Source organism: Terrapene carolina, unplaced genomic scaffold (assembly GCF_002925995.2).
Source record: "Terrapene carolina triunguis isolate 2854851 unplaced genomic scaffold, T_m_triunguis-2.0 Scaffold210, whole genome shotgun sequence".
Taxonomy (NCBI): Eukaryota; Metazoa; Chordata; order Testudines; family Emydidae; genus Terrapene; species Terrapene triunguis.
Genome location: NW_020664561.1, coordinates 39,470,702 through 39,483,233, shown reverse-complemented (window position 1 = coordinate 39,483,233; position 12,532 = coordinate 39,470,702). Strand labels below are relative to the sequence as shown.

General features: G+C 44.8%; 1 protein-coding gene across 3 annotated transcripts in view; it reads right to left on the bottom strand.

The window, feature by feature from the left end:
* Positions 1–4,230: 4,230 nt before the first annotated feature.
* Positions 4,231–12,532, bottom strand: part of LOC113405051 (protein BCAP-like) — a 44,679-nt gene continuing 36,377 nt past the window's right edge. For all 3 annotated transcript variants that reach the window (XM_029912325.1, XM_026655688.1, XM_024201527.2), the window contains 2 exons: positions 12,053–12,178; positions 4,231–4,398 (listed from right to left, as the gene is read on the bottom strand). In XM_029912325.1, coding sequence (XP_029768185.1) covers positions 4,270–4,398; positions 12,053–12,178 — 255 coding nt within the window. In that variant the 3' untranslated portion in view covers positions 4,231–4,269. The remainder of the gene's footprint in view (positions 4,399–12,052; positions 12,179–12,532) is intronic.

Below are 12,532 nucleotides of genomic sequence, written 5' to 3'. Positions count from 1 at the left end.
ACAAGATGTAGAAATGTTAATGGTAACACATAGCTAATGCTTCATAAAGAAATAAAATCCTTTTTGGGTTGTCATTTCTCTGGAGCTCAGGATGTCCCCTTTCAGCGTGGAGGCAACATGCACTTACTACTGAGCAGATGTATGACGTATGTGACTTAGCAGTATTATCCAGTTGGATCTAGCAATTGTTTAAACCATTTGGAAACAATAAAAGAGCACAATCGGGAACGGTGCTGTCTTATTTTCAAAAAAAGGCAGATTTTGGGAACATTCTGATGGCTGGCAATGTACCATATGCATCCTAACATCTTCTCTGAACACTCTCCATTTGTCCATATTTTCCTGTAAATAAAATGCTCAGAATTGAACATTGTATTCTGGGTGTTCTACACTGGAGTCATACAGACCTTTCATTTCCTGGGCTGTTATTCTTTTATGTATACAGCCTAAAACTGCATTGGCCTTTGTTGCTCTCATTTGACATTACAAACTATGTCCAACTTGCTGTCACTATCACCAATAAATTTCTCCTACTGAATATCTGCTTATCCAGATGTATTAGTTCAACCATGCAAAAAGTTACTCACTTGCCCGGGGTTAGTAATTTTTTGACAGGCAAGTTATCAACATTAAGATAGGCGAATATACTTTGTTCTTCTGTGTAGTAAATATACAGATTGTCTGCAGCCCTCCAATTCACAATCCTATAATATCTCTGAGGCAACTACATATATGTCTATCTGTCTTTTAATACCATTTAGCAGTTGGAAATAAGGGGGAAGGATCTAGCACCATGTGATCAACCAGCTCTCTGCAGACCACACAAAGTGCTCCACAGAACACAATTTAAGAACCTCTGACCTACAAGGCATGACTTACATACATGCCAGCTGACTTTTATATGTTCAAATTTTCCAAGTGTTCCTTTATGGTTCCCTGTTATTCTTTTTGCTTAGCATTAACACATCCTGGCCTCAAGTAAATAATACTTAAGCACAGTCAGAGTATCAACAGGTAATTTAGTAGCCTCAGCCAAACTCTCAGTGCTTTCTAGTTGCAGCTACCTATAGTAGGAGAATCAAAGTATGTGGGTGAAAGGGCTGCATAGCTACTGTCTCTTAAGCTTCAATCTGTAAATACTTACACATAAGCAACTTTATACAAAAACACATGGTCCCACAGACTCTACCTTGCACAAGCTTAACTTGACGCATATAAGTAATTCCATTGGCTTCAACAGGCATAATGTTAAGTGCATGGATAAGAATTTGCAAGATAAGGGCATAAGTGGTCCCATAATTTCTTTTCTCAGTTCACAAGTGAAAAAATATATATTTTTCTAACTGCCAACCCAGCAACCTCAACCTGATATCTCAGTGGCTTAGTGTTTTCTGAGCAGGGCATCACCATCAGTCAGCCTGACCCAACTGAGGTGTATTATACTGTGATACTTGAAGCATACAAACTTATGTCCTACATTGAGGTAAAGATTCTGCCTCTGAAACTGTCACCAATTGCACTAATCCATGTAGCCAGCTATGGTAGGTAAGGTATAGGTCTGGATAGAGCTCTGCGCGGATACAAAAATGTGGATCTGCATCTGCCAGGATCAACCCGTGATCCGACCCACAATCTGCTAGCCAACTTTTACCTCTATCCGCATCTGCAAGCTGTCTCCAGGGCGGGTGGAGATGAGCGAGCGGGGGGGGGGGGGGGTGTTTCAGGGAAGAGGAAGCATGAGGGCAGGGACTGGGGGTAAGGGCCAGGGTCTCGAGTAGAAGGGGCCGTGAGGAGGGGCAAGCTAAGCTGCTGGATGGCGTGCAGGTGCTGGACAGCCCCGATTCCAATCTGCCACCCAGCCCCAGCCACTGGTTGCTGGCCGCCAGCCCAGAGCGCATTGCACCCCCCCGGGTTGCCCGAGCCGGATGCCACGGGACCGGTGCCGCTAGGGTGAGCAGATGTCCAAATTTTATAGGTACAGTCCTGATATTCGGGGCTTTTTCTTATATAGACACCTATTACCCCACACTCTGTCCTAATTTTTCATACTTGCTAGCTGGTCACCATGATGGCACTAAGTGCTGCCATGAGACATGGCGCCAGAGTTCAGCTGCTGCTGCTCAACATGTACTTGCCAGATATGGGGCCTGCCGCATCGGGGGACAGGAGGGCAGGACAGGGCCCAGGAGGCCCCAGGGCTCGGCTCAGATTCCCCACCCCCCGCATGAGTGGGCCTGCCTGAGAGGATGGGAACGGGCTCCCAAGTCTTCTTACCTGCTCCTGCTTATCCCCTGGCTCGTGGACTTTCATCCCTCCACTCCCTGAGCCGTCAGCCAGGCAGCCCGGCTCCTTGGTCTCTCCTTCATGGTCTCTCCATTCCCTGCCAGGCACTGACTCTCTCCCTTTCCCTCACTCTCCCTTCTCACCACTCCCAGCACAGGCAGCATACTTTTCATCCCTATTTAAAGTGCTCCGGGCTCTGTCGGAAATCAGATTACCTTTTCCTGGACGTATTTCTTGGCTTCATAGCCCCAGCGGGGGGGAGGGGGAGGGAGAGGGAGGGAGAGGGAGGAGTGTTCGCCGCCACTGCCACGAAGGGGGCTCGGGACTGGGCTGCGCTTTATAAGTCGCCCACCAGGCGCTGGGAAGAGGCAAAGTGTCTTCAAAACGGTTTGGGACTTGGCCGGGTGCAGCTCAGCTTGGCTCGGCCCTGTGTGAACGCGTCTCTGTCTCTACTCCAGATCCATAGAGCCCTGTGAGGTTGTATCTGGATCAGCTCCACTATCCGCAAAAATGGTCCGTGGATATGAAGCAGATAGCCGTGTATTTGCAGGGCTCTAATTATTGCATTAAAGTAAAGACAAAAGGTTCAGGTTTTTCTAATTTCCTGGATAGCAGAGGATAGGTTAAAAGCAATTTATTGGAAATTCTTAAACCATTTATCAAATAAGAAGCCTACACTTACTACAGTGACCTTCATGTGGTTTAATTGGACTGTGCTAGGCTTTTAAAAGTAAACCTGGTACTGGATTCAAGGTTTTACTTCTGCATATCTTGATGTTTCTTCATTCATGATTTTTTAAAAAGGTTATGATCGTTCAGTATCACTAAACAGGTAAATTCTGAAGTGGTGGAGGAAAATGTTAAACCTAATCAAAAGAAAATTTAGTGTTTTTTTTTTTTAAGGCAGGGAACCAAAAAATTGTAACAGAAAGTACTGTGCTAGTGTCACAATAATCAAATATACTTAAATAATAGTTTTCTTAAAAAAAAAAAGTGTAGAGTGTAAACCAACAGAATAATACTTCATATACCATTAGCTTGTTGATATGGATACCTAATTGCAAAGTAAAAAAGAAAACACTGATGCACCAATAAATATTTCATTGCTAGTAGTTTGTTATATGTTGAGAAAAGATTATAGTTAAAACATGTGCATGTAAAACAAAATAAGTAACATCAGTTATATTTTTATATAAAAAGGACATTTATAGGATATTTAATATACACTTAAAATTTATATATTGAGATGTTTAGATGTTATCTGAATCTGTTATCCTTTAAAAACTATATCACAATTCTGTAAGAATATTTTATACTATTGCTACAGAAAACCAACTTACATAATCAGGATTTTCCTTCATACTGGCCCCAGTTCAGCTAGGTACTTAGGCATGTGGTTTGTTTTAGGCACATGAGTAATCCCATTGACTTCAAATGAATTCCTAATGTGCTTAAAATTAGGGATATTCTTAAATACCTTGTTGAATTGGGGCCATTATCAGGAGGATTGTCACCACATTTAGTGCCTCCATATAATAATTTGAATGGATTTTCTTTCAATTATATATTACATTTACAAAATATTAAGAATAGTATTTCTATTACTATCATGGTAGCTGGAATGCAAATTGAATCCAGTGATATTTCTACAGCAACGGAAGTACATTGAATAACAGGAACACACATCTTTCCTGGAGATTGCGCAGTTTTTCCTTCACTATTGTTCAAGAAATGAAGATTAGTAATGCCATTTTTAGATTAGTAATGCCATGTAAACATTCAGCACATGATCGACCAGTGTATATACATCAGGGTAGGCTCAATTCTGCAAAACTTGGAGCGAGAGTTTCGCTATGAAGCCCTAATGATACAGGGTTCAATCCAGCAAAGTGTCCTCCACTTCCATTGACTTCACTGAGAGTTAAGGACACTCAGCACCTTCCAAGATTCTGCCCTTATTATTTAAAATATTCTAAATTAAAAAAATCAGCCAAACATTGTTACATATGAGTTTTTCAAGAACTGTACATAATTGTGGATGCTGTGGTTCTGGTTTTCTGATTTTTGTAGATTGTGCTCTAATTCTTTCAAACATACTTCCTGATGTTTCTCTCTCTAAAGAAAAAGAGGGAAGGGGGATGCAAGTTAGAAATAAAATACAAAATAAAAATACAGTAAGACTAGTACTTCAAGTTTATAACTCTATCTGTCATTCCCTAAAATTTTAGTCAACTCCACACAAACACAAGACCTTCAAAATGACCCCAAAATCTTGAACCTATACATTATGTCTCCTGAGCACAAATTGATCTGTTTGAGTAACTTTATACTCTTAAAAAAGGACATGAGTCCTGGGATATCCTTTACAGCAACTGTCGAACATTTCGCATTTCCATCATTAAAGATTTGTGGCACCTTAATTCTAATACAAACTCAAAACTCTCATGCTTACTTTTTTAATGAGAACATCTGTTACTGATCTTTAATGCAGCCTGATTTTTGTTGCCTATGTTACCCTTTAAAATAAAGGGTGAATGATAACACTGTTTACTTATTAGATCCATATATGGTAATTTGTTACATAAAAATAGTAATTTTTTGGATTTTCTTTAATGCCTATCATAACACGATTTCAGATATGAGTTACTTAAAATAAACAACATTTTTCTTAAATTTGTTAGTCATTTATAACATTTAGATTTAATTCTAACATTATATGAAATAATCAGGTTAAAGTGAACTAAAGAAAAAATTACCTTCTTGAGTCCTGCCCTGTTTCCAGCATCACGCTAACAGGAATAAAACAATATGATTTTTGTTTTTCCTCTCCATAATGTATTCCCAATTTTATGGATATGTAACTGGAGAAGGTGAATATGTTTTGTGTTTGTTCAGAATAACACTCCCCTCAGGCATAAGGTCCGGCTGATCGCGGCTCCCACTGGCCGCGGTTCGCTGCTCCAGGCCAATGGGAGCTGCTGGAAGTGGCGGCCAGTACGTCCCTCGGCCCGCGCCGCTTCCAGCAGCTCCCATTGGCCTGAAGCAGCGAACCGCGGCCAGCGGAAGCTGCGATCGGCCGGGCCTGCGGACGCGGCAGGTAAACAAACCGGCCCGGCCCGCCAAAGGCTTTCCCTACACAAGCGGCATCCCAAGTTTGGGAAACACTGTTCTAGAGGAATAAAAATCATAAGCATTCAAACGTATTGCTAAAAGAACAAGGGACAGATGATTCCCTGTCCCGGCATAATAAACAGATTTTACTTACAAAGAAATAACAAAAGTACCACAGAGACAACACAGTCTTGAAAAAAGCCAGTATTCTAAGAGTTTAATATGTGGCCAACTGGGAAATAGCTATACAGTGGAATCCTGATTAATTGGGACCAGGGCCAGAACGCATAATCAAAAATTTGGATAATCGGGAGAATGGGCAAGGCTCCAGCTGTCAGCCCCAGAAGCGGCAGGACTGACAACCCGAGCCCCGCTGCCCTGTTCAGTTAATATGGAGAGCCAGATAATGGAGGCGTGGATAAATGGGGGTCTATTGTATTGTTTTGTATGAATAACATACATGCCTCTATAAGTTGCTTATGATTAAGGCTACGATTTAGTTATGGATATTTTTTAGTAAAAGTAATGGACAGGTCATGGGCCATAAACAAAAATTCACAGCCTATGACCTGTCCATGACCTTTACTATAAATACCCTTGACTAAATCCGAGCTGGGGGGCCCCAGGGTGCCACTACTTTGGGTGCCCCCAGGGAGCTGCTGCTCTAGGGGGTCCCTGGGGCATCACTGCTCTGGGGGGCCCCCGGAGCCAGCCCCACCAACTGCTGCTCAGGCCGTCCGTGGGGCCAGTGGCACCAGCTACTGCTTGGGCAGTCCTCAGTGCCAGCAGCCGTGGGACGCCGAGCAGCAGCTGGTGCGGCTGGCTCCTGGACTGCCAAGCAGCAGCCGGTGTGGCTGACTGCGGGACTGCCCGAGCGGCAGGCTGCAGGGACACTCCAGCAGTGGCCGGTGTGGCTGTCCTGGTGTTGCCTGAACAGCTGGCCCCAGCGTGCTTGGGTGGCCCTGGGGTCAGCCACACTGGCTGCTGCAGAAGTCAGGGAGGTCGTGGAAAGTCACAGAATCTGTGACTTCTGCGACCTCCGTGACAGACATGCAGCCTTAGTTATGATAGATTCTTGTTATGGAGACATGGGTTTATTAAAGAAACAAAGCATGAAAAGTAAAAATAATGATCTAGATAAGTAGCATCTCAAACACTCCAACAACATCATCTGTGAATAGATGACTCCTTGTCCCCAACCCTTGTGACAAAGCTGTTTTGCCAAGACTAAGGGAAAGACCAAAGAGTATACAGGAACTCCTCACTTAACTTTGTAGTTATGTTCCTGAAAAATGCGACTTTAAGTGAAACAATGTTAAGTGAATCCAATTTCCCCATATGAATTAATCTAAATGAGGGGTTAGGTTCCAGGGAAATTTTTTTCACCAGACAAAAGACATATATATATACACATACACACACACACACACACACACACACATGCAGTATAAGTTTTAAACAAACAATTTAATATTGGTACACAGTGATGATGATTGTGAAGCTTGGTTGAAGTGGAGGAGTCAGAGGGTGGGATATTTCCCAGGGAATGCCTTACTGCTAAATGAACTAGCAATTGACTGAGCCCTCAAGGGTTAACTCTCACAACAATCTACAAGGCAGCAGGAAAGGAGAGAAGGCACACACACCCTGTGTGTGTGAGAAAAAATGCGCATTTCCCCTTTAAGTAGCTGACCCCAGGCTTAAGTACACTGCCTTGCTAATTAAATCAGCTTGCTGAGACCTGAGATGGCAGCTACTGCCGAGAAGCTCCCTCCCTCCGTCGTGTCCCCCCCTACTCTATGGAAGATGGGGTAAGCGGCGTGCAGGAGCAGGGGGGAGGGGGAGACACCCTGACATTAGCCCCCTTCTTCCCCTCCTCCCCCTAGCGTGACCAGACGTCCCGATAAAATCGGGACTGTCCCGATATTTAGGTGTTTGTCCCAAAGATCAGTCGGGACGCAATTTGTCCCGATATTTCGCTCCGTCGGCAGCATTCGGGCACTCGGTTTTTTATTTATTTTTTGCTCCGTCGGCAGCACTTGGCTTTTTTTTTTTTTCCCCCCCCCCCCCCGCTCCGAACCCCGCCCCCCCCCCCCCCCCCGTGTGTCCCGATATTTTCTTCCTCTCATCTGGTCACCCTACCTCCCCCTCATACAGCAAGCAGGAGTCTCTGGGAGCAGCTCCAAGGCAGAGGACAGGAGCAGCACATGGCAGTGGGGGAAGAGACAGCTACTGCACAGGGAATTTAGGGAAGTGGGGAGCTGATAGGGGGGCTGCTGGTCCACCCTGGTTCCAACCACCCACCAGCTAGCTGCAACGGGCTGCTCTTCCTGCAAACAGCGGACAAAACAGGCGGCTGCCAAACGACATTAGAAGGGAGAATTTCACAACTTTAAACGAGCATGTTCCCTAATTGATCAGCAACTTAACATTGAAACAACCTTAACCAGGATGCCGTTAGGTGAGGAGTTCCTATCCTAAACTCTTACAGATGCTAGCCTACAAAAAGGGAGGGGTACTGTAATGGGGTTCACACTGCATCCCTCCGGATTCAGCCTCTTGGCCCCTCACCTCCGTGAATCAGGGACACTTCTGTCTGGTGCAACAGCCGTGTTCTTTATTCATGACCAGTTTCCCACCACCAGTTTCCAGCTATATACAGGTTTTACAGCTGCTTGGCCTACCACAGGCCTTGCCGGCAACAGACTAGGAGGCTTCTACTCCCTCTGAGCCTGACCTCCCACTCTTAGTCTCCAGCCCCACACCCCTTTTCTCACTTCCTTCCAGCCTTATAGCTCCTGCTAATGAGGCTGGCAGGTGTGGTCAGTTATCAGGCAAACATAGGGCGGTTCACCTTGACCCAGCCCCAATACATTCTCCCTGATTGGGGCTGGAGCAGCAGGAACTGATTAAGGGCTTCTGTAGCAGCACCCTGCCACAGGTAGAAAAGGGTGTCAGCAGACTGAGGCTGACACCAAGATGGATGCCAAGAGACAGAGATGTTGTGTAGGGTAGGCTGCCTCTCCCTGCCACAGATGGAGTTAGCTGGGCTGATGAGTACTTATACCTTAAACTTTCCTTGGTAGCCTTTGTAAGTAAGATTCATGCATGCAGGTCTTTTATTGTTTCTACCCTGTATTCTAAAGTGCTTTGTACTTTTGAGGAACAAACAAATAATGCTTCATTTGGAAGACACTTTCTGTGTCACTGCAAACTTGCATTGCTACAGACCCCTGAAGGAAACCTCTTATAGGTACCAAAAGCGAGTTGGGCCTGTGTCATTACTATGCTTGGTAAAAAGGGACTGCAGCCCAGAGATCCAGTTTAAGAGTTGTTGGACCGAGTGCTTCTACTGAAGCGAGGCACAGAAAGACAGACCTGTCAGCTAAAGGGTGTATTTGAAAGGAACTAAAAGAAGTCTAAGGCGCAGCTTGCCCTGTAGCCATGACAGGATTAGCAGCTTCCATAGAAAAATCTTAAACTCTCAAGAATCCAGCACCTCAAAGAGCGATCATAAACCAGCGAAGAGTCAACATTACTCCTGGGGGGAATTCTGCGCCACTGTGCGTGCACAGAATTCACGTACCCAACAGATTTCTTTGCTTCCGCACAGAAAAATGCCTTCTCATGGGGAAGCCGCCAGAACAGTCATGCGCTTCTCCCCAGCAGCCCGGGTGTGTCGTTTTGGGTACCCGGAGCAGCTGGCGGAGAGGTAAATCGCTGCTGGGAGGGGGCATTGGGGGATCTACTGGCCATTGGCTCCTACTGGAGCTGGGCTCAGCTGCTAGCCCTGGCTGGGCTGGGCCAGGGGAGGATGGGACTTACTCTTCCCTCCAAGGAGCAGCCATGTCTGGGTCAGACTAGGAACCTCCCCCAGCTGCAGGAAGCTCCACCCTCTGGCTTCCTGCCCCCATCACTCCTCAGCTGTGGGGGGAGAGGTGATCATACGGGGAACTGCTCCCCCATCCACCCAACCCCCATGCATCCAGACCCTCCCATACGCAGATTTCCCTGCCAAGCCCCACCCCTTCTCTACCTGGCTCACCTGCCGAGCCCCTCTTTCCTGCCTCTGGACTCCCACCTCTGCACCCAGATCCCTCCCCCCCTGCTGAGACCCCCGCACTTGAACCCCACCTTGATGAGCCCCACCCCCCAAAACCTGGATCCCTCTGCTCAGCCCCTCACCAAGCTGCCACACCCAGATTACCCCACATCTAACCCTCTGACCCCACATCTGGATCCCCCCCCCACTAAACCCCCTCCAAACTTGGATCCTGCCAGGCTGAGCCTGCTGGCCTCACACATGGATTGGGAGCCAGGGCTGAGCGTGCATGCAAGACTCTGTCCCTCTCTCTTGCTATCTTGGTGTGTATGGTGTGGAGGGGCAGGGCCCTGGGGTGTTTCTGGGGCAGGCCAGGCCCTTACGCTGTGTCAGGATCAGGTGCAGCCTCACTGCTGAGTCTGTGTCCTGGGTGGGGGGGAAGCTGCAGGGTGATCTCCCACCTCCATGCAGCCAGTGGCCTGTGTCTTCCGCTGCCATGCTGGAGCCTCCACATTTATTTATTGAAAAATAAAATATGCAGGTTTTTCAAAATTACAACATAAAATTGGAATCAGAACTCAGGAGTTTCTACTTTGGAGTAACAGTAAAAACTGTTGTGCAACCTAGACGCTCATGAAAACTGTTAAAATACAGTGGTACATATTGCACGCTAGGCTGATGTGGAGGGACACTTGTTATTGACAACCCCACAGGTAAGTTATCTTACTCATTTAAAAACCATATAGACTCCACCCCCCCCCCAAGTTGACCGTTTTAACTGTTGGTACAGTCATACACTGCTAGACTTCTTTATAATAGTTGCCCAGAGAAACATGACAAATTGGAAAGATGTATCAAAAATATTAAAAAAAAAATCAATAATAAAATCAACTGACTACACAAGGTTGAACAACAGGGAGCAGCCAAAAAAGCCAACTTCATTCTCTGTCTCAAACTTGGAAAACTCTAATAGATTTCACAGAAACATCCAAAGTAGAACAAGAAACTAAATTCTCCCTGCAATATTGCTTATCTTGGTCAGTGATGTGCCTTATCATTCTTATTGTATCATTTCTATCCATTGTAAATTGTTTTTATTTTATTATAATTAAAGACACATCAAAACAATTCTGTGATAATGGGGAGACGTAGGCCATCAGTTTTGGGCTTTTTTCCCCGAGCTTCTAGAGGGTTTAAAAAACTTCCTGTGAATCTTAAACCAGAGTTCATGCTAGAAGGAGAAAAAGGCCAGTTCAGAATGTAAGAAGGATCGCTGGCTCTAGGTGACCCGGTGTAGCCAGAGTTCCTTTTGACCATATGCCACCTTCAATTTAGCTGGAATTCAGCTCTTCTCCCCCACCCCACCCCCAAAAAAGTCTGAGGATTTATGTAATATTCATCCATCTCATGAAGGATGAGAGAAAAACGAAATTTTGTGTTTTTTTTAAATTAAAGGGGGAAATGTTTGTTACCTTTGTGGTGTTTATGTGGCTGTTGGCTGAAAATACCATTTTACAGCACTGCAGGGCCAGAATCAGGCCCCCGGTCTCTGAAACTTTATGTATCTCTTTGAGTACTGTTGTCTCTAGCCTGACGCCATGAAATCAAGGGCCAACATTTTTTATTTGGATACCTAAAGTTAAGCACCCGGGATGCAATTTTCGAAGAGTAGAGGATTTAGACATGCCTTCCATTAACAATAATGGAAAATGTGTTGAAATCCCCAAGATTGCTTTGAAAATCTCCACCTAAATTATATTTTGGCACTAATATAGGTAGCTAGTCTGATTTTCAAAAGGTGCCAAGTCCACAATATCTTCTTGAAATGGGACCCTGCTGATAGGGTAAGTACCAATGTGCCACACCTAGGATTTGCAAGTTCTTGAAACCTTTGAAAATCAGGACACTTATTTAGATTCCTGTATAAGGCTATGGGTGCCTAACTTTAAGCACTCATGTTTGAAAATATTCGCATAGATTCCTGGTAAGATCAGATCCTTTTACCAGCTCAGAAATCCATTTATCCACTTCACTAAGTAGGTCTGGACCTGCTAACAATTTGTGTCTGGGTCAGGGCCGGCTCCAGGCACCAGCTTACCAAGCAGGTGCTTGGGGCGGCCACTTCGGAGAGGGGCGGCACGTCCAGCTGTTTGGCGGCAATTCGGTGGACGGTCCCTCACTCCTGCTCGGAGCGAAGGACCTCCTGCTGAATTGCCGCCGCAGATCGCGATTGCAGCTTTTTTGTTTGTTTGGCTGCTTGGGGCGGCCAAACCCTGGAGCCGGCCTGGTCTGGGTGAGCCTTTAGAATAAGGAGCAGCCCCAAAGGAGGTTACTAAAGGGTCTTAGCAGAGTAGACAATCCTGCACTAATGTAGGAAGATGGATTAGCTATCCTGGAGATCTTTTCCTAACCTGTCATCTATAATACTGTGCACAAAATATGCAGTCTTTCTGATAGTTTTATGCTTAACTGAATTATGTGAACTGACTCTGTGCCCCAAATTATGTACAAATTCATTTAGAAATATATTCATCCATTTAAAACACTTTAGTGTATGTAGTGATTAAATTAACTAAGCAGTTTATGATCAGTGTCAGTAAAGTGATAGATTCTTACATTGTTTAATTTGCAGACAAGTCGCTTTTGCTCCTCTCGTCTCTCTCTCAATTCGGTTTCCAGAGTCAATATTTTTGTCTGAAGAGCTCTCTCCTTGGATGACATTTTTTCCACCTCTTCAGACTCCTGTGATGGTAATGAAGGAAGAAAAAGCTATTTAATTACATATAGACCTGCATTTGAAGCCCAAAACAACAAATAATTATTTTAAACTATTTTATGCTACACTTGATCGTCTCTTCCATATTTGCTGATTATAATCCTCCCTCTATTCCCCATCAATTATCTTGAGCACACATGGAATACATTCTGATTTAAAATGAAATAAGCTGTCTCATAGGAAAATACTATAGGAATGATTAATGGGGGGGAAAAAGTCTGACTCATCTGTGAATCTGTCCTGAATTGAGACTTATTCAGAATCCATCAGTATTACTAGAATATGAGAACAATCCTACAACTGTACATTCTACTTCACTT